Source organism: Simochromis diagramma, unplaced genomic scaffold (genome assembly GCF_900408965.1).
Source record: "Simochromis diagramma unplaced genomic scaffold, fSimDia1.1 OVJJ01000304.1, whole genome shotgun sequence".
NCBI classification, from domain to species: domain Eukaryota; kingdom Metazoa; phylum Chordata; class Actinopteri; order Cichliformes; family Cichlidae; genus Simochromis; species Simochromis diagramma.
In genome coordinates, this window is record NW_024387030.1 from 7,530,494 (window position 1) to 7,554,861 (window position 24,368).

At 39.3% G+C, this 24,368-nt stretch overlaps 2 protein-coding genes across 3 annotated transcripts; both read left to right on the plus strand.

Annotated features, from left to right (window-relative positions):
- Positions 1 to 978: 978 nt before the first annotated feature.
- theg (theg spermatid protein) lies at positions 979 to 5,835 on the plus strand. Of its 2 annotated transcripts, XM_040041576.1 has the most exons (6): positions 982 to 2,089; positions 2,173 to 2,234; positions 2,334 to 2,391; positions 2,936 to 3,062; positions 3,572 to 3,725; positions 4,025 to 5,835. In XM_040041576.1, the coding sequence occupies exons 1-6, from the start codon at positions 2,028 to 2,030 to the stop codon at positions 4,264 to 4,266; spliced, it is 705 nt and encodes a 234-aa protein (XP_039897510.1). In that variant the 5' UTR covers positions 982 to 2,027; the 3' UTR covers positions 4,267 to 5,835. The 2 variants fall into 2 exon arrangements, with proteins under 2 accessions (XP_039897509.1, XP_039897510.1); XM_040041575.1 differs by having other exon boundaries at positions 979 to 2,089; positions 2,173 to 2,391.
- Positions 5,050 to 24,162, plus strand: LOC120739681 (interleukin-31 receptor subunit alpha). Its single transcript, XM_040041560.1, has 15 exons — positions 5,050 to 5,180; positions 6,910 to 7,060; positions 8,602 to 8,749; positions 10,651 to 10,820; positions 10,898 to 11,058; positions 11,348 to 11,513; positions 13,015 to 13,097; positions 13,436 to 13,667; positions 15,395 to 15,583; positions 15,722 to 15,826; positions 17,174 to 17,320; positions 19,083 to 19,214; positions 19,312 to 19,408; positions 19,532 to 19,613; positions 20,934 to 24,162. The coding sequence occupies exons 2-15, from the start codon at positions 7,003 to 7,005 to the stop codon at positions 21,606 to 21,608; spliced, it is 2,445 nt and encodes an 814-aa protein (XP_039897494.1). The 5' UTR covers positions 5,050 to 5,180; positions 6,910 to 7,002; the 3' UTR covers positions 21,609 to 24,162.
- The last annotated feature ends 206 nt before the right edge of the window (positions 24,163 to 24,368 follow it).

Here is a 24,368-nt window from a genome sequence, read left to right on the forward strand (position 1 = left end):
TCCCATTGTTGAGTATTGATCACTCCAGTGAGTGCTGTCAAACATTTTTTTTTTTTTTTTTGTTTATGACTGATAAGTCAGTCTCAATCACTGATGAGTAATTAATTTGCCTTGGCCAGGTCAGTTGTCTGGACTGGAGAAATGAATCCAAATTTGTGCATCTAATTCTTGTTTTTTTTTAAGTCTATGCTATACAGTCCTTCCAATATAGGGAAAAAATGTTAAAAGGAATCATGATATTCATGCCCATTTGGAGTTTATGTAAACAAAAATATAGTAACTAAATCTTTAGTATTTTTGCAGTTGAAGTATGAATGCTAGTTAAAGTTAAATGTAGGTCTTATCTCACATTGCAGCTGTTCACTGCCAATGACAAAGTGAGAAATTTATGCGAGCAGCAAGTGGGAGACGATCTCGCTTTGCCAAGCACATTCAACATAGGCAGGTGTACTGTCACCTGTTACCACAGCAACCAGCAGGTTTCGGTGTCAACACAGAAAGCTGCTACCTCAGCTGCAGGACAGGTAAGTATAGCTTTAAGGTAACTGAAAAAGTACTGTTATATGTTAAAGCTAATTGTGTGAATTGGTTTCTGCTATTTATAGTGTAAGCAGTTTTGGAAGGGTATAATGCACTTGGCTTTGTAATGGACGCTACAGACAAAAAATTATACATAGGTATTAAAACTCGTTTTTCCTAGACAACTAATCAGGCTTGTTACACTACTTGGAAAAAGTCATTAGTCATTCCTCATGTGTTATGTTTTGCTTCCAAACAGTCAGACTTTCAGTTGATTTTCAAAAGTGATTTCAAGCAGTAGTTGATGCCAAGATTTTCATTGGGAGTGACAATCCCCACAATGGAGATGGAAGGAGGAGGATGAATGTGTGTTGTGGTTAAAAATATCAGACAACTTAACAAAAAAACAATTTTAAATATTGTCTTTAGACACTTTTTTATAAAAGCCGATCATTTGTTCCCATTTCTTTAGTTGGTTCTATGAAAAAAAGCCAAAGAGAACATAGTTTGACAGGCATAAAATAACATTTATGCACCAACAAGGTGATTCCTAATGAAATATTGGCCAAAAACTTGGCATGTCTCAGCATGGTGTGTAATGTGTTCTTAAAAATTTTTAGGAAACTTGACAAAGGGAGGACAAACGAATTGCCAGGCCTAAAAGACTATCTGCAGTAGATATACAGTATCTGAAAGTCATGTCCCTAATAAAATCGAAAATCGATATGGATCAGACTCATGACCTATCAGAAACGGTCTTAGTGGAAAAGATGTCAAGAAGTTATTTTTTTTAGGAAGTGAAACGAGGAGAAAAGAATCTGAGTTTGGAATTTTTAAGCTGACAACATCAACTGTATGTACAGTAAAGGTCATCAGGGAGGTGCAACAGTTAGTGTCTACAGCATCAGTAAAACATCTGTAGAGCTCTGTCATTGTTTGGCGCCATTTCAGCCAGCGTTGTTGGAGATCTTTAAAAAAACCGACTCAATTATGAACACAGAAAAGTATTGTCAGGCTTTGATCCATCATGCATTATCATGGAAAGCATGTGATTGACAACAGCTTGAATTTTCAAGATGGTAGTGATCTCTGTCAGTGAAGTAAAAGCGTACCTGGATAGAAAAACATTATTAAAAACTATATCAACATTATTGAAGCATTGCAGGATCATCTTGATAGAAAATGGAGCAAAAGTTAGCCAACATCTAAAGAAGAGCTTTGAATACCCTTCAAGAACACTGGAGAACTATACCAAAGTAACAATCATCCTAATGCTTTTATCCAGACATTGTATCGTCATCTTTAGGCAACTAAAAGTTATGAATCCCAAGCCGCTCAAGCATTTCAGCTTCATCTGAGACTACCATTATGATAATGATCGACCAGAACTACTGACAAATGTGCTGTCTCAGATATAAAAGTATGTGGTTGTAATTGAGAAACTCTCTTTTGTTACAACTGAATCATTTTAGCAGCAAAGCGTTCTCCCAGTTGCATAAAGTGTTTCCATGGCGACTCGGATACAGCAGTTGGCTCAACCCAAACCAAACAGACTAAGATATCCAGACCGGTAGGTCTGAATCGCACCCTTTAACGAAGCTCTCTGTCTTTGTCGCCTTCTTTTTCACAAATGGGCTCTTTTCTGTTTTTCAGTCGGTCTGTTTACTGGCTGGATAAGCTTCCACCAGAAAGGAGCGGATTAACCACTAAAATTGGTCTGTGTACCAATCGTTTCCTTTTTTCTTCTCTTGGCAAACTTGATCTTTGCTGCCTTTTTGTAACACCATGCATAATTGTTATTTTGTTTTCAACAGAGTTAACCCCCCGCTGGTCGGACTTGTGCATAAGTAGAAAGTTCTACAATCAAGTCACGTAAATATAATAGACTTCTAATAAATGCGCGACCCATTTTGGGCAGTTTCTTAATAGCTTTATGGGGTTTTTTTTCACAAACATTTATGTGCTCTTATACGTACGATATGAGTCAGTTTTCTAGTTTCTTGTTCCTTTTTTTAAAAGTTTTTAATTTTAGATTTTCCCACAGCTTTGTCACCCTGTCCCCATTAAGATCTTATGTTGTACTAATATTATTAGCAAGATCCTGTAAACCAAGATAAGAAACTTGTTTGATTGGATTCAAGTGAAGAAACTTTCATCATCAGTGTTTGCAATCAGACCTCTCAGAATTTTCTGTGTGCACATCTGCAGCAGAGTAAAGTGCAGACCTTCATGAAGCCTGAAGCTTCTGAAGCCTTCCCTTTAGAGGCCTTGGCCCTGACATAACAAGAAAACCTATTTATTGTAATTTTCTTGCCACTACACATGTCACAAACAAACACGTCAAATTAGGCAGTAGCTAAACTGTACCTGCAAGACCTTTTTTTAAAGCTCTCTCCATCTTTATGTCCTTCCTCAGAATTTCTCCCATATGGCAGGTCAGTGAATGGGCTCTTAAGGCCGTCCCATCCAAACGGGTGTGTCATCTGGCTCAACCTCGGACGCCTGCAGCTGGTTGGCAGCCCGCCTGCCCGTTGTCGGTCCCTGTGAGTAACACAAACTATTTCCTGAGAGAAAATAAATGAATATGTGGTGCATTGTTAGATGACTGCTAGTTTACCATACCTGCCACAAAGTCTTTTAAACTCCACAGCCTACTGTGTTAGTTAGGCCAGAATGTCCGGTATTTAAAGCGCCAAAACTTTAAAATATATTATATAATTATATTATAACTTTCAACAGAGCCGTCTTGTGCTTTTTACTGGTTTTGTATTCTGAAAGCATGAATAGGTCCAGGTGTTTTGTGGTTGGCTTTGACTTTCCCTTCAAGGAAGGTTAGGATGATCAAAGTTAATAACTTCCCTAATCCTGAGACGTGTGATTGCCTGTACATCCTTTCAACTTAATTTATCTAATTAGGCGTGGTGTGATACATTTCAATTTAAAGTGTGTGACATGACTATAAATCCATGTTTCATATGGACAGGATGAAAAATACCTGACTGACACCATTCTTCTTTGTGTTTAATAGGCTTATTTACAAATTTGATTCCAGGTAAGCACACAGACAGCTGTTGCCACTTCACGGATCTGCCAGCTCGCCCAGCCAAAGCGAAGGCAGGTTCTGGAGAAATCCAGGCACGAATCTAAACATGTACAAGTAATCCACCTGCCCTCTAAAGCATCTGCACACATAGAGCTACTCGCCAGTAAGCCTATTTTTTTCCACCATGCAATTTTCACCTGCTTGCATTTCTTTGCTTGTCTAGGCTCTCAGTCACCCAGGTAAAGGTTCTCTAGAGAGCTTGAAATAAAGGCAACTGGACTTCTTTAGGTTACTGAAGTAGCTCCACTTCTTGTCCGTGGGGGTTCGTCTGAATACAAATTTGTTTTTAGAATTGAGTTGCTTTTTTTTTTTTTTTTTTTCCAAGCTGTCTAGACTTTTTTCATGTGTTTAAATTTGCATTGTATTGTCTGCTAGTTGACACAATCACCTTTGTTGCCCTAGCTCCGAAGAATGACCACCCCGAGTTCAAAGGAGACCGCCCAGTGTGCTGGTCCGTTTCCAAAGCTGCAAAGAGCTACATAACCAGCCAAAGACTTCTTGATCTGTCCAGTCCTAAAGAGAGGAAGGCTCTGTATGAGGGATATGACCCATACACGATCAGCCGGGGAGCCCGATCAGCCAGCCCCTCTCCCAGAATACAACAGCTCTGTTTGCCTCTGTCTCGCAAATGCAGCTCAGAGTAAGAGCAGTGACGGCAAACACCGGTCCCCAGAGAGCTGTTGATTGTTCCATTTTCCTTGCCGAAGACTGTAATCGTGATGAAGTGTTTTCCTTGTGAAATAATGACTAAGCTTTGTTATTTGTTCTGCTGCGTGAATAGCTATGCACATAAGTAAAAGACTACTGCAACATCTTAGTGTTTAAGCCCTTGGATATTTGCCACTATGGACTTACTGTATTAACTGAAGATTTCCTGATTTTACCAGTCTAATTTTTGCCAGGATATAGCTGCCGTTAAGTGTAATTATTCTCCTTATTTTCCTTAAAAACATGCTTGTGTGTGAAATATCTTTTTTAAAGACTATTGTTGTGCATCTTTGGTAATGATGAACAACATGCTTAATTGCAGGTTGATTAGACCAACTGGGGGGATATTCTTACCCACAGATGAAGTTTCTTTGTGACATTATGCAGCACATAGCCTGTAGTACATCCTTCACGTCTTAATTGCTTTTATAGTTATTGTTAACACAAACCCCATGCGTCAGTTTTACACACTGCAGACTAATTTCGAGGCTAAGAAAGGTAATAGCTGAAAGGAAGCAATTGTTATTATTATAGTGCAGATGCGCGTAATGGTTTTAGAGTAGTTTCTGTGTAAATTGGCCACAACATAGAATGCGGGAAAGTGAAACCTGTTTTTTTTTTCGTTATAGAAAAAGTTATTATGAGTTATTTGTGACGTGTAAATGTCATGTAGGCTATATAAAAGTGACCGTTTGGGGGGACCTCGATCCGCAGTTAGGCAACCGCACGCCACACATTGGGCACGGAGTGGGGCGGTACTGGTGTGTTTACTTCGAGGTGACAGGCGGCAGATTTTGCGCAATCGCTGTAGATGAACTCTACGAGACGGGTATCATTCGGGCATAATCCGGTAAGAGGAGTTCGGATTTTGACGTTTTGCAGCCGCTCGTTTCGTTTCATGAATTGCAACTTTGGTTGAAACTCACATAGTGCATGTTTGTTCTGCTGTTTAACGTGATTAACGCTTCAGTAAGCAAACAAAAAACAACCTGTCAAGCTGCTCAAGTGTTAGTGGTTTGTTGACGAGAAAATCTGCTACCACAATTCTTAATGAGTGATTAAAAGTGATTGTTGCTTTATTCCTTGAGCTCTCATTGGTGCTTTCGCGCATCGTTATTAGTGAGTTGGTTGAGAAGTCGGCTTTTTCAGTTCGGAAAAAACAAATCGCCCATTATTTGCAGATTTCGAGTTCACTTCGTTGCGATGTTTTACCCAAATCTATTTTGACCAGCTGGTCAAAAACAACGAAGAAAAAGGAAAAACAAAAAGCATCGTAACCATTTCACCATTTTAAATTAAATTAAATAAATGTGGAAAGTGATCAAGAATGACCAGAAAGCCAAAGTACTCCAGCTGTTACTGTCCTGTTGTGAACCTGCTGAGTTACAATAGAAAACAGATCGCGAGAGCCCATCAAATAAAAACTGGAGTAACAGTGATCCAATAAAAAAAATTTATTGGGGTCATCCTGTAGTTCAGTGATTCGTTTATATGCATAATAATAAAATAAAATAAAAAGGAACACTTGAGCAATGTTTAACTCTGACTAACTTCCAACCTTCAAAGATTTGATGATTTTGATTTCTACTGAACTTGTTTTATCATTTTGTTTTGATTAATAAAGATCCAGTGTGTGACTTAAGAATTTCGTGATTTTTTTTCTTCAATATATTTAAAGCATTTTACGTCTATTAATGTTATTCGTGCAAAGGTGGAATACTTGAAAGCTACATCATTTCTGTGTTTAGAAGCACTAAACACAGTAAATCAGCAAATAGTTTATAATCTTCTATATATTACACACACTGTGCTTTAGCTGAAATTAAGCTTCCTTTAAATAATTAAATTAAATAATCAAACTGTTTTATGAACCCAAAACAAGTTGCATCTAAAACTCTCAGTCACTGTCTCCTCAATCTGAAAACTATGAATCTAGCACAAATGTAACTTTAGATTTCAGAGTGAAGTTTGTTATGGGCGATTCTGATTGGCACCTTTTTGCACATAAAAGTTCTGATATTAGTGCATTAATAAATGTATAAAGTTCACAATGTTTTTAAAGCACAGCATCTGGGCCATTGATTACTTTGCTTGCAGTTTAGTTAGCAGTATCAGCTTACTGCAACGACCCTTGACTCAGGCTGCTATGTATGCAGATACCAATATATCAGATTGTGAGAGATGTATTAGATGGGCTATAATGATAATCCATTTTAAAATGCTGTTTTCTATTCTGACTTTAAATAACCAAAAAATCTGGAGTGGCTTTGTATTGGTGTGCGCCAACACACTGAGTAAGAGCTCCCACCCTGAGGGGAGCTTTGTTTTCTGTCAAGGGGAAAAGTCAGATGTCAAATTGTTTATTGTGATCGATCTAGTCACCACTTGCAAGCTTTCACAAACTTTAGAAAGTCACTTGCACAAACTGCTATGTGTCACATTGGTTGGTGCGTTTCCTATGGTGCAATGCCAAGCCGTTTTTAACTTACAGAAATGCATTCAATGGAAATGATGTAATCTAACCACTAAAGCTATTCATTATCAGGCATCCTGTGCTGACACTTCACAAATCTTTTTAGCAATTTTGCGGAACAGCGTGCAGAGTCCTTGAAGAGTCCTTGATTTGCATGTAGCATGATGGGAGTGAGTGGGTGAAAAAGCAGTTGGTCTTCATGGAGCGGAGTCCAGCTGTGATGTGGACCTGGCTGCTGGGGGCTGGACTCGTCCTGGGTAATGTTTAACTTTGTTATCTTTCTGCTGTTTGTTATCATCCAGAGCAAACTTTCAAACAATATGTGAGGATGTGCTGGTATTTCTGGAAGTGTCGTTAGTGGAACCGGGTAATAATTTGTTATTTAAATGACAGAATCTCACCAAGCATGAGAAAGTTACAACCACAACATGTCACACCACATCCCTCTACTTTCCTCCCAGGTTATTGTTTTTGGTTTTATACCACACCGTTTTGTTATTCTACTGTATAATACCCATATAACACCAATTAGCAGACAAGCTTATCAACAAGTGAGTGAATGCAGTGGTGCACAACATTTTGTTATTTAAGCCTGTGAAGACCAAAACACGGAGTGGGTAATTCGGCAAGCATTTGTCGGATGACTAGAAGGATGTCGTAAGTGGCACATTATTATCATTATTAACACAGGTGACAGGGGACTTCAATAGCAGTAAACCTCCTGTTGCAATGCAATGTTCCGCTTGCAAGACATTCACGAAAGTGCTACTTGCACTAATGCACACCCATCACACGAGCTCTGCCTATCAGCAGTGTCCTCCCCCAGCAGTGGAATGCATCCTGCCACTCCAGAAAAACAACTGAGGAACAGCTTGGAAACACAACTAAGAGCCCAAGGTGTTGAATCTCTCTGCAGTCTCCCCCTTAGCCCAGTCCACTCGACCATCTACACTGGAACTAGCCTGATCCATGCAGGCCCCAGTGTGTAACCCACTGGATTCAAAGGATCCCTGGTATACACCCTGAGGCCAGAAACTGCAGTTCAGCCCCAGATCCCCTATTTATGCATCATCGGTTTAAAGTTTTGCCTCTTTTTAGCTTTAATCTTGCAGCAGATTGGTGAGTTTGAGACAGCTAAAAGTCCCCAAATGTCAGCATTATCATCATTTTGAAGAAATCAGTACACCTGTACCAGCGTATGATTATATTGGCTTACGACAGGTATACCCAGCAGGCAAAACAAGCTATGGCAGTAGGAGCCAAGAAAGGATATTGTTCCGTCTTGCCTGAACTACTGTTGTAACCTCAGGGAAAATAACTTATAAATGGCTCAAAGCTAATTAATTCCTCTCATCATCTCTTTTTCACCATCCCAAATTTGAAAACAGTGAGTCAGACTTGGGCAGTGGAGGTTTTGCATACCTGAGTCACATGAAAGCCTTTCTCTGCACTGTGTTCACACTCTGAGATGATAAAACAGTTGCGCTGATGCTTAAAATGTGCGTAGCCTCATTTTTTTTGAGCACACATAATCAATCAAAACTTCAAAAGAGACTGGCATCAGTATAAATCCTGCTAATAAGGATGAGTCTGCTTAATAAAGGTACCGCAAGGCACGAGTGCTGACATGCAACGACTGGCTCATAGATAAAAGGTCCTTATTTTATTTAATTTTTTTAAAATCCACTTTTACCCACCTACACCACACAATAAACTAAAAACCACACTCTTGCTTATCAATGAACTGCAACATGTGCTTTTCCATGTCATTAACTCCAGCCACTCTCAATGCTTCCAGTGTTTTGCATTACAACATCCACGGCCTTCCCCCGACCCCCTCGGCTAATCGGCTGTGTGTTCATACATCGAGTTAATGTCACCTGCCACTGGGAGCCCGGAGACACACCAACAACGAAATACACTCTGCAGGTTGAGAAGATATCTAGGTGAGACAAAATGTTCTTTTACATAAAAAGAAAGACAAAGACATTTGAATAATATGTAGATAAGGAAAGTGAAAAAGAAACAACGTAAAAATCTATTTTTGTAATCATGATTTTATAGACCCTAATCAAAGTATCTAATCAGAATCAGTTGTTAGGTTTAACACAATCGTTTAAATAATGTTATAATACAGTATTTTAATTTTGGAAAGGCCATCACACACAAATCTTCAGTGTTGTTCTTCGGAGATCTGATGCCTGCAGCCTATAATTTACATCATTTTTCATATTCATCACCCTGTTGACTAGGTCTTTTGTTTCCCATTTGTTTTTTTCTTGTTCTTTCATTCACTCAAGTTCTCCCTTTTGATGTATAACATTGGTAGATTAACAATGTCCACTAACCCCATGAAAAGTCCAAAGTACCACTCAGTCTTTTTGAAGATGTATCTTTTTTTAAAAAATGTTTGAAATTGATCATTTTCCATGTCTAAAAAAACAGCTTTTCTCAATAAAAGAACTCGCTGTTGATGTCTTTTGGGGCAATGGTGGCAAAGATGAAAAACCCTTACAAGAATCAGCCTTTGGCTACACGGAAAACCTTTTGTATTTTTAGTTTTTTAATCTTGCATCTTTATTCTACGCTGCAACAAAACATTCATAGTATAACAACATGAAAACATCAGGCATGTTATCATTAACCTCCAGGGGACTTAACACCTGAGCTCTGCTCAGCTTTACGGGGCTGTAGGGAAAGTTTCAGGTCATTGTTTCACAGACTGACTCATAATTTTACTATTATGATGAACGCTTACTGCTCTTACCTGTCTTTCAGGCTACAACATGCAGCTCTTTGCAAAGAAAAAAATTCCAGTTAAAGAAACAAAAACGTATAGCTAAAAGCAAACTTATACAAGTGTGAATGTTGCACTTTTGCCAGGAGACCAGTAACAGATCTACAAGTAAGCGATAAAGCTTGTCCATAACTACTAATTGCGCTTGTCAGTGCGTTCAGCACTTGTGTGCGCTTGTCTGTGAGTGGAAAAGACAGATCAGTTATTGCAGGTTTAATTTGTTAAAGATTTGTGCTACTAATCATTCTGTATGAGTTTGCGTCACCAGTGCCAAATCCTTTATCACTGTTATTATTAAAGAGAGGTCGTTATTAGAAAGAGTTTGACGAACGGCTTTAATTTAATGTTTTAATGACTGTGAAATTCAACTTGAGAAATGGCTTTAGGTCCTTTAAAAATTTCTCTGCAGCTGCTGCTAAGCAGGAAGCAAACTGTCTGATACTGTCTTAGATGTAAGTTTGATATCTGTCATGGCAGGCTCAGTTTTGGGTTGTTGTTTTTTTTTTCATTGCATTTTTCTTCTCAGTGAGATGTTGCGTGTGCTGCTTGTCAACTTAACATTGATTTAGCAATCTGCAGTGTTTATCGGTGCCTGTGGTGGATTCAGAATGATCCATTTCAATGAGATTACCCAAGTCTCCGTTCAGCAGTGGTCCACCGTTGTGCTTTGGCACGCAGGCAGGTTTGCAAGTTGGAGCTGGTGTTGTTGTTTGATGGTAATTCATTGTGCCTATGCAAATCCTTTTGTGTGTAATCACCTTTGAAAATGACATTCGTGTGAGGCTTTGATGGGAGATTTGATATGCTTCGATGGTGGGAGTCACACAGTTTCCACTTCCTCAGTGTTTTTTTTGTTCTAGGTTTTTTTTAAATATATATATAGCTGATATTACTGTTCAAGATGTATGCAAAACTGTGAATTTGAACCTGAGCCTGACACAACATGTTTCTGTGTGGGTTTGTGGTTTTATGCCTTTTTTGGTACATCACTCTCTTTTCGTGTAGTAGCGCTCCGTTGACCTTGTAGGTGCATGTTTGTTTCTGTCAAAGTGCCAACAGGTCTGCAAAAAAGACATACACCTGCACCACGCATGAAACCACCTGCACAATAGGACTTAATGGTTCAACTTCAAGGATTGACTTTTGCATCACAGTCACAGCACATGGTGGAAGCGAGAGCTTTTCATCGCACCCTCGATGTCAGCCCGGCAGGACAGAAGGTACGGTAGTTTTGCTTTCCCTTTGCTTATCCCATCTCATCGCTCATGCCTCACGTCTCTCTTCCCATATTTCTCAGTGATGCTGCCTCCAGCCATCCTGAACAACGTAACAGAAGTTCGTGGTTCTCCTCAGTGTCTGAATGTAACTTGGAGCCGCGTATCATCGGACTTTCCTGTGTCTAACAATGAAATCCAGCAGGGAAATCTGAATTCACAAATTGAAACAGTGACTGAGCAGGTGAGCCGCTACTATAACTGCATGCACATGCAGAAATAAGACGTTCATTCATTTTCACGCCTGCAGAAACCAAAACTTCACACATCCTGTTTTCTTCCTCTTCAGCACCACTTCTGTGTTTAGAATGTTACATTTTTAAGCAGCAGAACGTAGAAAAAAAGTGCAAGACTTTGTTGGAAAGCATAATAAGTCACTTTAAATATTTACTGATATTAAATTGTTTCACAGAACATCAGACTGTATGTATTGCTTCTTCACAACCTCATTCTTTTTTGTTTTTGCTATACAGCTTGATTTTCAGATCAGAAATGTGACAATGGAAGGCTACTCTGTCCTGGTTTGTCACCTTAGACCTGATACAGAATACACCATCAGGCTTCGCCACCGTTACCGTGGCCCTGCAAGTCCATGGAGCATGTGGAGCAAAGCGTTTCAGGGAAGGACAGCAGAAGATGGTGAGAGGAAATGGTTGCTATGCTTCTGCTTAAATCCACTGTTAGATCCTAGTAATAATGATAACTAAAGGAAGATTATAAAAAGAATCATAGGGGGAGGAAAAGACCCCTTTTAAATAATTATTTTCCATCTATTAACCACTCATCTTGGTTGTGGTAGCATGACAACTCCATCCCTACATATAATAATAATAATAATAATAATAATAATAATAATAATAATAATAATAATAATAATAATGGATTGCATTTATATAGCGCTTTGCGGGGCCCTCAAAGCGCGTTACAATTCCACCATTCATTCACTCTCACATTCACACACTGGTGGAGGCAGCTACAGTTGTAGCCACAGCTGCCCTGGGGCAGACTGACAGAAGCCAGGCTGCCATATCGCGCCATCAGCCCCTCTGGCCATCACCAGTAGGCGGTAGGTGAAGTGTCTTGCCCAAGGACACAACGACTAATATATATATATATATATAAGTCTGCAGGATATTCTCTTCCCAGTTGCATACGTTTAAAAAAATAATTAATCATATTGCCTCATCTCTCTCCTTTACAACTGATTGTACTCCAGAATGAGCTTGTTTTCCATTCAGTGCTTCCACAGCACAGCTTGCTCTTTTCTACTCTCCTGGAGCACTCAAAGTGCTTTATACAACATGCACCCATTCAAGAAAGCACTTTTTCTATGCATTTTCTATCCATTCACATTCCGATGGATGGAGGTTAGTGGGGGTTAGTATCTTGCCAGCCAGGGATCAAACCACCAACCTTTCGATTAGTACATGACCTGTTCTACCGAATGAGCTACAGCCACCCCACTCAGTCAGTCCAAAAACCAAATGTGGACCAGCTACATAAACCTAGATGAACCTTCTAGAATCTTTTTGTGTGTTCCTCATTTCAAATGCATTCATATGCTTTTTTACGCTCTAGTTTATTCTATGGACAGTGGGAAGCTGTCAGAAAACAAAGATGCAGAGAGACGGTTATTATTCATTTATTTATATTTGTCTTTCAGTACCAATTTCCAGGTCAGCGACGTGCAATCATTTTTTGAGATGTTTGACTCTACCTAACATGTAAATGGTGGACCAGCTGCCACTCAAATAAACCAACCAACCCTCAGTACCATGACCTAGAATGAATACTTGGACACCGCTGTCTATGCCAGCTTCCAGGCTCTGTTTCTGAACTAGATTTGATTATGTGGCAAAAATAACAGTGAAGACAGCTATGTGTTAAAGACATCATAGACACAGTTCAAATAAACTGTAGTATCACATCTGTCATGTCTCCCACCTGTGTTGTTATGTGTCAGCAATTGCTGACACAAATGGCAAAGAGCTAGATCATTCCTTAACAGGAAGCAGCCCTGCTGTAGAAGACAAATCTGAAATTGTTCACTGCCAGCAGGTAGGTTCACTGTGTCCCTCGATGTTCTGGTGGATCTCATTCAAATTATTTTTGTATGTTTTCCCCTCTTTTCGCCTATCAGCTCCATCTGCAGCACCAGTATTCTGGAGACGAGTGAAACAAAATCACAGGAATGGATGGAGACTCGTCTCTCTGCTTTGGAAGGTGTGTGTGTGTGTGTGTGTTGAATTGCATGGGAGTTTGAGCTCGCTAGTTTAATATCTTATGACTATCACTCTGAGCTTTACCGTTTAATAATCTTTGGGATTCAATTTGTTTTTAATCACCATTCCACCCTTATGCTGTCTCTAATTTCTTTTATGTCTCCCTAAACTTACTCGTTTATTGCATTTAAGTTTGATTCAGGTTTAGAGTAAGACTGAGACAGCCCGAGAAAACGGAGAGAGAATTTAAAAATCTGTGTTTATATAACAGGATTGCTTAATTAAAATCTCAGTAATATTACATCGCTTTGAGTCACTGCTTTCTCTTTCTGTTTTTAGCCCTTACCTCATTTTCTGGCCAATGGCAAAATTATCTTTTACAACGTGACTTGCCAGACAGAAAGCACTCCGATCTTGAGTGATCATGGGAGTTGCAAATATTTGCACCATTTGAGTACATCCTGTAGCTTGCTCCTTCCTGCTGGGCGTTCCTTCTGCACTCTGACGGCCTCCACCTCTGCCGGCGTGTCACCAAAATCTAAGATTTTGCTGCATGGATCCTCTGAAACAGGTAGGCATCACTGTTTAGTAAAAGATGACTTTCTGCATTATTATCATTATCTGATAATTACTGAAGTTGCACACAGTGGACCAAATGCACTTCTAATACATTGTCTTTGAGGATTATACTAAAAGTAACTTGTTAATTATTGGTCTCTGACTAATTTTCCAATTAAACATGACATGTTTATTGACATGCCATGGAAATGTCATGAATCTTACATGTTTCCAATAATGCGGTTCCTACTTATAATGACGACATTTGGCAGTTGGCTCCCACAAAAGGTTTTTGCAGAGTAGTTAAAAGATCTCTGTCCATATTTTTATCTGTAACACAAAGATGCCCGAGTTAGGAATGCCACCCCACCCATTATTTCTCTTTTCCCTATTCTTTCCAAGTTGTAGACCAGAGTATTCATGTTTCACTCAAAAGAGGCAACCACATAATTCAGTCTAATGAAATTTTTATTTATATAGAGCAAATTCACAATGACAGTTGCCTCAAGGTGCATTGTATTGTAGGGTAAAGATCACCTGCTGCGACCGGTTAGGTGAGAGGAAAGAGAAGAGAGCAGAGGGGAGGACAAAAGACACATTCTGGAAGAGAGCAACAGAGTTTAACAATCGCCAACAATTAATGCAATTGTTGTGCGTAAACACGGAGGGGGGGCTTCAGTGCATCACTGGAGCAGCCTGAGCCTATTGAAGTATAACTAAGGGATTAGGCAGCTGTCAAAGACTTGACAATCTGATTCTCAGTTGCTGAAATTGGACTTGTATAGATGGAATGTCCCCTCTTTAGCCTGAGCCTAGTACTTGAGGCCAAGTGATACCAGCTAGATATAGTTGGGCTCACCTCAACCCACAACTTGGGTTCAGGAACCAGTCTGCTAAAGAGGGGTTGGACTCTGGTGGGTATATATAGTTCAATGACTGCACGTCGGGGTTTTCCTCACTAAACGAGAAGGTTGATTCCCTGCGCCTTTGGGTCAGTCGAGCAGAGTACCTGGCCTTCTTCAGGTCCCTGACTGGAGTGCTGAAATGTGCCACAGCCGGAGACTTACTTGTCCTACTTGGGGACTTCAGAGCCCATATGGACACTGACAGTGTAACCTGGAGGATGTGAGTGGGAGGAACAGCCTGCCTGACCTGAACCTGAATTCAGGAAACAAAAATACTTAATAAAGTGACACGCCAGATGTCATGCGGCTGATTCTTACTACAAAATAATAATAATAAAAATAATAACTATTTGTATAGGACTTTTAAAACCACAGAGTTTATATAATATAAACATGACACAATATAAACAGTATAAAGGAAAGACTGAATAGTGTGTTATTATCCATGTTTAAAAGAAACAGCAGACAAAGTTCTTTTGAGGAGCAAAGCATGACAGGGCCCAAAGAAGGTCTTTGAACCTTTCAAAGCCTTTTGGTGCATTTGTCATCCGCATTTGTTAAAAGTTAATTTGTCAGTCATAAAGAGATCTTTCATTGGCGGAAGGGCAGGTATTACACTAAAAGAAATCCTGTGAACAAATTAGACAGCAAACTGTACTAATAATGGTGCAGATACACCATTATATACCGACACCATTGTTTAATCTGACTTTTGGTAATTTATGACATTATAAGGGACCAATATCAAACAAGAGACGCCAGAAAAAAAATTTAATGCACTAACAATTGTTTTTTAAATCCCGTGGTAGTCATCTTGTTCCTCCTCGCTCCACAGAGCCACCATCCCCATGCCACATTACTGCAACTCCTCTGAACGACAGTAGCTTGGAGGTTCGGTGGGTGGCTCTAAGTGATGCATCTGTGAGCAGCTATGTGGTGGAGTGGTTTGCGGTGAGAGAGAAAAATAGCAGCACGCTACACTGGGAAGAGCTGAATCGCTACCAGACATCGCTGGTTATCACAGGTAATCCTGTAAAATACAGCTCTGCCTGTTTAAAACTGCGGCGCCCTCAATCTTAATATCCACTTATCAAGATGATGATTTATGAGGAAGACACAGAGCAGAGAAGTAAAGTGTATTTCACGTTTGATGTCTTTTCAGAGGGATTAAAGCCAATGGAGCGTTATGCTGTTTCTGTGAGAGCCGTGTATGGCGAACGAGGAGCGGGGAAAAACACAACGCTCTACACGTACACACGGCAAGGAAGTATGTAGTCTGTGCAACACTGCAGTTGTTTCATGCTGAGCTTTAAAGTAGCCTTTCAACCTCGATGTGATTGTTATTTGGCTTTTGAGGGTTGTGTATTTTTCTTACTGTGAAAAATACAGTAAGAAAAATAAAATACACAATGCTTCACAATTTCCCCATCGTGCACGTGACTGCTACTCTCAAGGTCGTCTGTTAAAGATGAACTTTTTCTTTTTTTAAACGAATAATTTCGCTGATACAAGGGCGAATTTCAAGTTGGCTCAAGCTCCACCTCTTAAAAATGTTCTTGCAAATTAGTTCCTAATATTCAAAGTAATCCAACTAACAACTGAAGTAGACTCTTTTACAAAATTGTGCAATTCATGTGGACAATGAATGAATAGTAGAAATATATATAAATAGTTGAATGGCAGCATTGATGCTTAAGATGAGTTGCACTATAATCTCTGTGCATTATGAAAGCCAATGACTTCGTGTTGTATGTCATGAAAACCATCATCACGCCATTGCTGATAAGGATGGGAAGGCTAATTGCAACACAAACAAGTCACTTTTAGCTGCTGTTTTAATTCTTGCTTTTGTTGGCTGAATCTGTGTTGGTGCTGATTAAGTCATGACAGTGATCTAGTGAGCTCAACACAGCATAGTTTTCATTAAAAATAAATAAATAAAAATCTCCCAGTCCATCTTTACATATAGATAGGGTGATTAGACCCCAACAAACTAAATGCGTAGCAACAACAATGTGCAAACAGTTTTTGGATGTAGGCAGATGTGTTATATTTGAATGTAGCTTTGGCTTACAATTTTATGGCATGCACATTTCATTTCACATTTTCCCTTCGTGCAAAATTAGAAAAATAACAATAGCAAAAAGGACAAAAACTCTGTTTTTCTGAAAATAGAGTTTCCATCAGATTCATTAAAATCTGCAAAGCTTGTGACTTTATGGTAATTTGCAACTTTCACTGATTGGCTTCACATTAGATAGGCTAAAACTTGATTTCATTATAATAAAAAGGCAGACATTAGAAAAGTGCATGTTCTGCAGAGCCAGTCAAAATGAGGGACATTGTCTCAAGATGCTGAACAGGGGTAAATGGACTGGTTCTTATACTCTATCTGAACACTCAAAGAGCTTTAAAAGAATAGAAATGCTGCGCACTGTCACGGAAGGAGGTCACCTACTCGTGGGCAAGATGATATCATCTCAGTTTCCTGGTGCAAACAATTTAATCAGATTGGATGGTGTTGGGAAATAAGGGTATAGCCTTTTTCTTACAACATGTGGTTTAGTTATCATCGCCATCATCGCACTGCCTGCTTTCGTTTCTGTCCGCACAGCACCCTCAGCTGGTATTGACGTAAAAGTGCAGCAGATCTCAGGCGGCATGGTGGAGCTCACCTGGAGTCCTGTACCTGTGGAGCTTCTTCGTGGTTTCCTCCGTAACTACACTCTGTACTACAGAACCAGAGACCAGCCCGCAAGGAGTGAGTCCCTGACACACATATGAAGACACACCTTTACTTTATACACAGCCGCACAAAAGTGATCAGCAACAAGATGAAAATGGCCTTACATAGTATCTGGTTTTTGTTTCATTTCACTCCAACAAGCTGCAATTGTGTTTCAGTTTAACATCCCGCATCTACTTTACAAACATAGATTTACTGATAATGGCAGACTTTTTCATGAACTTGGCACATTTTTAGTGACATTTCCAAACTATAATAGTAAAAAATGTTGTGAAATGTAACAGCATATCAACCATCAGGGTGATCATTTTTGCATTACTTTGGTTTGTGCAAATACTAAACCTACTAAACATCGGGATGTTTTTATTGTCACCATTAGCACGTTAGCATGCAGACATTTAGTCAAATCACCGCTGTAGCAGACTCCAGCTTCACAGGTGCTTTATATTGTAAAGACCCTATACTTGTTATTTTTACCAACTTCATCCCTGTATAAATGAGTCAGCAGTTTATGAGTACGTCATTGTACAAAAAAAGACCGTGGTCCTGAGCAATAGTTCTCCATATTTGGCTGCAAATTGGCTGCTTTTTACAAATTTTAAGTTCGGTCCTATGTTTTTTTTTATATTAATTTTTTTTTGGTATTGTTTCTCAAGCCATTTAATGCTTTTTTCCCCAGTTTGTTATTTGAATGTAAAAAAAAAATGCCAAAGAAAACACAGTCATAAAATAATGTCTTTGCACCAACAAGGTGATCTCCTAAGAGGTATTAGCTGAAACTTTTGCATATTCTCAGAAAAAGGAGAGTGGGAGAGAAACCTTTGCATATTCTGGCATGATGTGCAGTGTGTCCTTGGGCATTTGAGGCAGCTGGACAAAGGAAGGACAAAAGAAGATGTGGCAGGCCAAAAAACCAAATGCTATCTACAGGAGATGAGCGGTATTAGTTTTGGTTCAACTGGTCATCAAAACATATTAAGAAGTTCAGGAGAGGTATAACAGTGAGTGTCAACAATCATCTGTAAAACACAGGAGGCTCTGTCACGGGTTGAGGCTGTATTTTAGCCCAATCTCAACGAGATTGATGAAATTACACAGAAACTTAAAGTCAGATTTTGATCTGCCTGGAAAGCATCTGATTAGGTGTCTTCATTTTGTCAATATGAGAAAAAAAAACCTCACACTGCCAGCGCAATATAAACATTCTTGGATAACCCCCCCCCCCCTTCACAGTGGCTTCCCCAGAACCCCGACCTCAACATTTACATAGATACTGTATTTCCATGTCTGTTTGCATATGTTTCAATAAATTGGTGCACCTGCTTCCCGTTTTGGTAGCAAAATAAAAAGAAATGAGGGGTAAGACTTTTTCACAGTACTGTAAACTACCATAATCACGAAACAGCCACTCTCGGATTTACACAGCAGAAACACGACTAACAATACTAAACCTTTACTATGCAGCAGTCTGAGCCACTTCATGTCCTCAGACTCATAAAAAACACGCTACGATGCAAAAGGATATGTGAAGCATAGATGAAAAACTACAGATTAAAAACATCATGCATTTTTTTTTTTTAAACACCGCTTTATTAAAAGCAATCCTTTTGGAAGTGCAAGGTTAAACCGACTTGTCTTTGTTTTCCTTTGAGGATGAAGTTAACCGAGAAAAAAGGGGTAAAAGGCTTGATGTTTGCTTTTCCTTCCATTTGTTATGACTTGATGGATCGCCTACCTTATCACATTTTGCCAATTATAGCTTCTCATGTTTATTTAGGTGTTTTTGTGCCTGGTCACGCTCGCAGCTACACGCTGCAGAATCTGTCACCCGGTAACTACGCCATCTTCATGCAGGCCAATACTGAGGCTGGTGCCGGAGAAACTGGGACCATGGCTAATGTGCACATACGTGAGGACAAACTTAAATGAACCTTAAAAGTAAAAAAAAAAGAAAGCATAAAACACACACACACCTTTATATTTAACAACTTTATGTGTTTTTGAAGGCGCTGAGGACATCTCGGTAGTGATGTATGTGGTCGTTCCACTCGTGCTGACGATATTGGCACTGATACTGATGGCCTGCCTAGCACAGCATGGAATGTAAGATATCCATTTAAATATCTATCTTATACAAACATATAGCTATTGCATGCAAAGCCTTGAGATGAATTTTTACGTTTTTTATTTACTTATTTATTTATTTATATTTTCTGTGATGTTTAGTGTGAAAGAGAAGCTGTGTAAAGATGTCCCTGATCCTTCCAACAGTAGCTTGTCCCACTGGGCCCCTAAAACTACCTTGGAGGTAAATCAGGTTTTTTTTCAGCCAATCACAATAAAATCAATAATCAATTGATTCTTCTTTCATGTATTGTTTGAGTTGCAAAAGCCTGACATTTGTTCTGTTTGTTCTATGGAGCTTACCGCTATTCAAAAGGGCAGACTTTATTATACCAATCTGTGGCTGCAAATACTGTAAAACAAATCACTGCTGTTAAATAATGTTTGATGAGAAAAAAAAATATGCTGCCCAATTAGTTGAAAGTGAAAATACCCGTTGTCGATCCATTTTAAGGCTACTGTCAGTGGGAACCAAGCCACATAATGCAAAGTGCCAAGAACTGCAATTCCTCAAATGGCCACTTGAGGCTGTCTCCCAAAGTGGGTCATTGGAGCCAAGCTGATAAACTCTCTGGTCGGTCACTTGTGAATTCAACTTTATAGATCAAAGGAGAGTAAAAAAAAAAAAGATTCTCTGGACAAATGCAGAGTTCATTGCAATGTTTATTGAGTTTCTATAAAAAGAGCAGAGTCAAATAAAGGAAAAAACATCAGAACAGCAAAGCTAAACTCCAGGGTATCAACCTTTAAGCACATGCACATCAGCGGAAAAAGACAGAAAAGACCAGAGACAGACCAAAAACAAATTTAAAAAAACAAAGACACAGAGAGAGAGACAGACAGCTCTCCTGGGTGCTCACTTATACAGAGTCTTCGTTGTTACAGTAACATCCAGCATAGTCCAGCCTTTCCAGTGCACTCAGCATACCAACTACGCAACACCTGACAGCGCCTCTGACTGTCATACAGCCTCCCTTTAAGTCTAGTCTGCTGTGCTGGGGCCAACATATAATGATCACAACACAGCACAGCTTCCCAACATTATGCATTTTTACTGCATTTTACTTTAAACCTCGTTGTGACTAGCCAAAGTTAGCATCACAGCGATTATCACACTAGCTGATATTCGAGTTCTTTGGGATTTGATGTCAAAAAAGGAAATATAAACATTAATACTTTTATTTGAACAATACACAACTACTCAGAGCCATTTTTATGAAATTGCAGTTGTTTTGCCAGCTGAAATGACAACGACCCATTCAGATTAAAGAGTCTTTCAAAGTAGGTTCATTTCAGTTTGAATTTCTGTATTTCACATTTCAGCTGCCACATACGTGAACAGGAGACACAAGCAGACAGAGAAAGCAGTCTGTGCTTTTTTGCCATTTTTTACAGTTCTTGTTCGTTCTGTTTTAAAATTCTAAAGTACGGTGCTTAGCAGTGGCAGTGCAAAGAGCTTGGAATAGAGATAGCATGTCTGACTTCATTGCTTTCCCCCCCACAGAGTATGAATCCTCTTGTGCTGCCGGAGAAGCCTGCAGTCAAATACTCTGAAGTCATTGTGCTTGGTGAGCTGGAGAACTCCAGCCTGGATCAGGACCACAGCTATCAGGGTGTCTGTAATCTGCGAACATATTCCAGTCTCCGGTCTCCACTTGACATTAGTAGATCAGGGAAAACATTAACCAGAAGGTCTGCAACTGATCTTTCCCCCTGCTGCTCAGATTACTCCAGTGTCATGTTATCCAGACCGCTCCAGAATACTCCCGGGCCTCTTGTGCACCTCTCCTGTGACCAGTACGACTGGCAGACAGCTAATGCCAATGATGCTAAGTTGCAGCTAGGTGGCGCCAGCGAGCCATCTCAGTCACAGCCCAAGGATGAACAGAAAACCTTGCATCATTTTCTGCAGCACCATCAGATCCCCGCTTCCTTCTCTGACTTAAGCAGTATATCTTCTTCCGCTGTTTTACCTTCTCACACAACAGAAATCAGTTCCCTCAAGCATCCTTTTTCTCAAAGCAGCTTTAACTCATTGCTGCAGTCTAACAACATCCGTCAGCCCAGTGATTCTTCAGATAATTTCACTACATCGTTTTCACAGTTTCTCCCTTCTATCTTTGTGGATTTCTCCTACTGTCCTGTGGAGTGTGATCCTTACATTTCGTCAACGATTTAGTGTCACGGAAGGGAAGTACATAATATTTATTCATCAAAAATGTCATTATTATGTTTTATTTATATGTAAAGAGTCAGACACATTCATACATCCACCTTGTGCTTATCCAGTTGCCGGGGCGAGTGTTGGAACCTATTCCGGCTGTGTCATAGGGCAAAAAGGCTGGGTAAACCCAGTACAGGTCACCAGTCTAACCATTTACACTCATGGCAAGTTTAAAATCACCAATTAACCTAACCCCATACATATCTCTGGGAGTAAGCTGGAGTATCCAGAGAGAACATACGAGCTTCATACAGAAAGGGCCCAGGTAACCAGTGGACTTTAATCCAAGGAACTTCTTTCTATGAGGCAAAAATGGAAACCACTGCACCACCTTGCTGCCTCCTAGTCATAAAATATGGAAAAAATGTTGTTGTTGTTGTTTTTTAATTTTTGTAGTCAAATGATTTCAAAGTCAGGATGCAGTAACTGTAATGAGTAAGGTCGGCTGACAACAGTCCAGTTAACATTAGCCCCTTTCATGCAACTGGGAATTCTCCAATGATGGGAATGTTCTCAAGCTTTGGCTGGGGAATCTTTCCCATCAAAAAAGATGTGAACAGGAATCAGTTGCCATTGACATTTGACATTTAGGGAAATGCACTTATACGAGTTCTTCCTAAGAAGGAGATGAGAATGTGGATACCACTTTTCTACAGTAAATGTGAAGCTATACTCTGCAGAAGCATAGAAAGTGAAAACAGAGGGTAACAGCTGGCCTGGCTCTGTAAAGAACATCTTTTTTATTTGACAAGATAAATATGAGCAGTCAAAGGGAGGATGGATTATTTTTATATATATATGTAAACACACTCATTTGTGATTGGTTGGTTACTTTTTTGTATATGTTTTGAGGCATTATGAAGTTTTTTTTCTCATTTTACTAATATACACGCCGCATGTTTTGGCTGTCAGTGCTGAGGAATGTTAACGCAAACTGCTCCCTGTATTTTACTGATGTTTGACTTGGCTGTTATTTTTCTATTTTTAGTGAAGTGATTTATTCTTGTTGCTTATATAGTTGAAATCAGGTATCTGAAAGCTTTATGTGTGTGCCTATGAAGAAAAAAAAAAAGCATACACTCACTGGGCGCTCTTTTAGATACACAAGTTCAACTGGTTAGTCTATTTAGCCAGTTCGGTACATTTAGACACATAGATGATAATCTTCTGAAGCTCAAAGTGAGCATTATAATGGGGAAGAAGGGAGATTCAAATGACTTTAGTATGTATGGTTATTGGTTTTAGGGTTGGGCTGGTGTGAGTATTTCCAAAACTGCTGATCTATTGAGATTTACAGAGAATGGTCCAGAGAAAAAGAAAAGCAAAGAAAATATCCAGTGAGCAGGTAAAAATGGTAAAAATGCCTTGCTGATGCCAGAAGTCAGAGGATACTGGTCAGACTGCTTTGAGCTGACAGGAAGGCAACAGCAACTCAAATAGCCACTAATTAGAACCAAAGTTTTCAGAAGCATATATCTAAACCACAGACGTTACGCCTTGAAGTATGCATCATACCTCAGCAGAAGACCACATGCCGTGCCAAAATGTTGCCTAATCTGATGAGTTTCGATTTCTTTTGTGAGATTCACATGGTAGCATCAGAATTTGGAGTAAGAAAGATAAAAACATGAATCATTCCTCCATTATATCAACAATTTAGCCTGGTCATGGTGGTCTTACGCTTTTTTTGGCACACTGCACATTGTTTAATTACCACCTGAATATTGCTACTGACGACATCCATCCTTTTATGACCATCTTCTGGTGGCTGTGTCCAGAAACTAACATGCCGTGTCAGAAAACTGAAATCATCTCAAACTGATTCCTTGAACATAACAATTAGTTCACAGTACTTAAATGCCCTCTGGTCACATTCCAGTAGAGAAGCTTTTGATGTAGTGGAATAAAAGATTAGCATCATTGGATGTGCAACCAACAAATCTGCAGCAGCTGTGTGATGCTCTCACGTCAGTATGGCCCAAAACGTTTCCAGCACTTTGTTGAATCTAAAGACCAAATGAGGCCTAACCCTAGCACTAGCAAGGTCTATCTAATAAAGTGCCCAGTGAGTGTATATATCTATATCTCTCTATCTAAGTAGGAAGATATAGATTTAGTTATATATATAAAAAGGACTTGAACTAGTTATAAATACTGTGAACAAAGACTAACTAGACTGTCCATTAACAGCATTTCTTATCTTTCTGGTTTGTTACAGCTAGTCTAGACTCTTCTGCTACATGTTACCTATTTTCTGTTACACGCCTGCAGTTTGGAAAGTGGGCTCATGTTTTAAAAATGTACATGTCTCAGAGTCAGACCCCTCAAAATGCTGCTGCTGACTTGAGTTTATCGTTACAGTAGAATGAGCCATCTTTGTAACTGTGAATACTTCCGAGCTGAGTTTGTATTTGGTTTACATAATTTGTACGTTGTGAGAATTAAAATATCCACTTCAATGTATGAACCAGGATTTCAAGGGTAAAATATTAAATTTACTGTGTGCCAATTCTGTGTTTCGATTCATCACTCCAACAAAATATATATATATATATATATATATTCGTTTTCAGCAAACCATATTATAGTTACTGTAAAGGAATCTTTATTTAGTCTGTGTGTAAATTGTGTGTAAAATTAAAGAGACTAACTGAAATTCAGCCATTACGACAAGCAACGAAAGGCAAGAACATAAAAACAGAGATAAGAAAAACT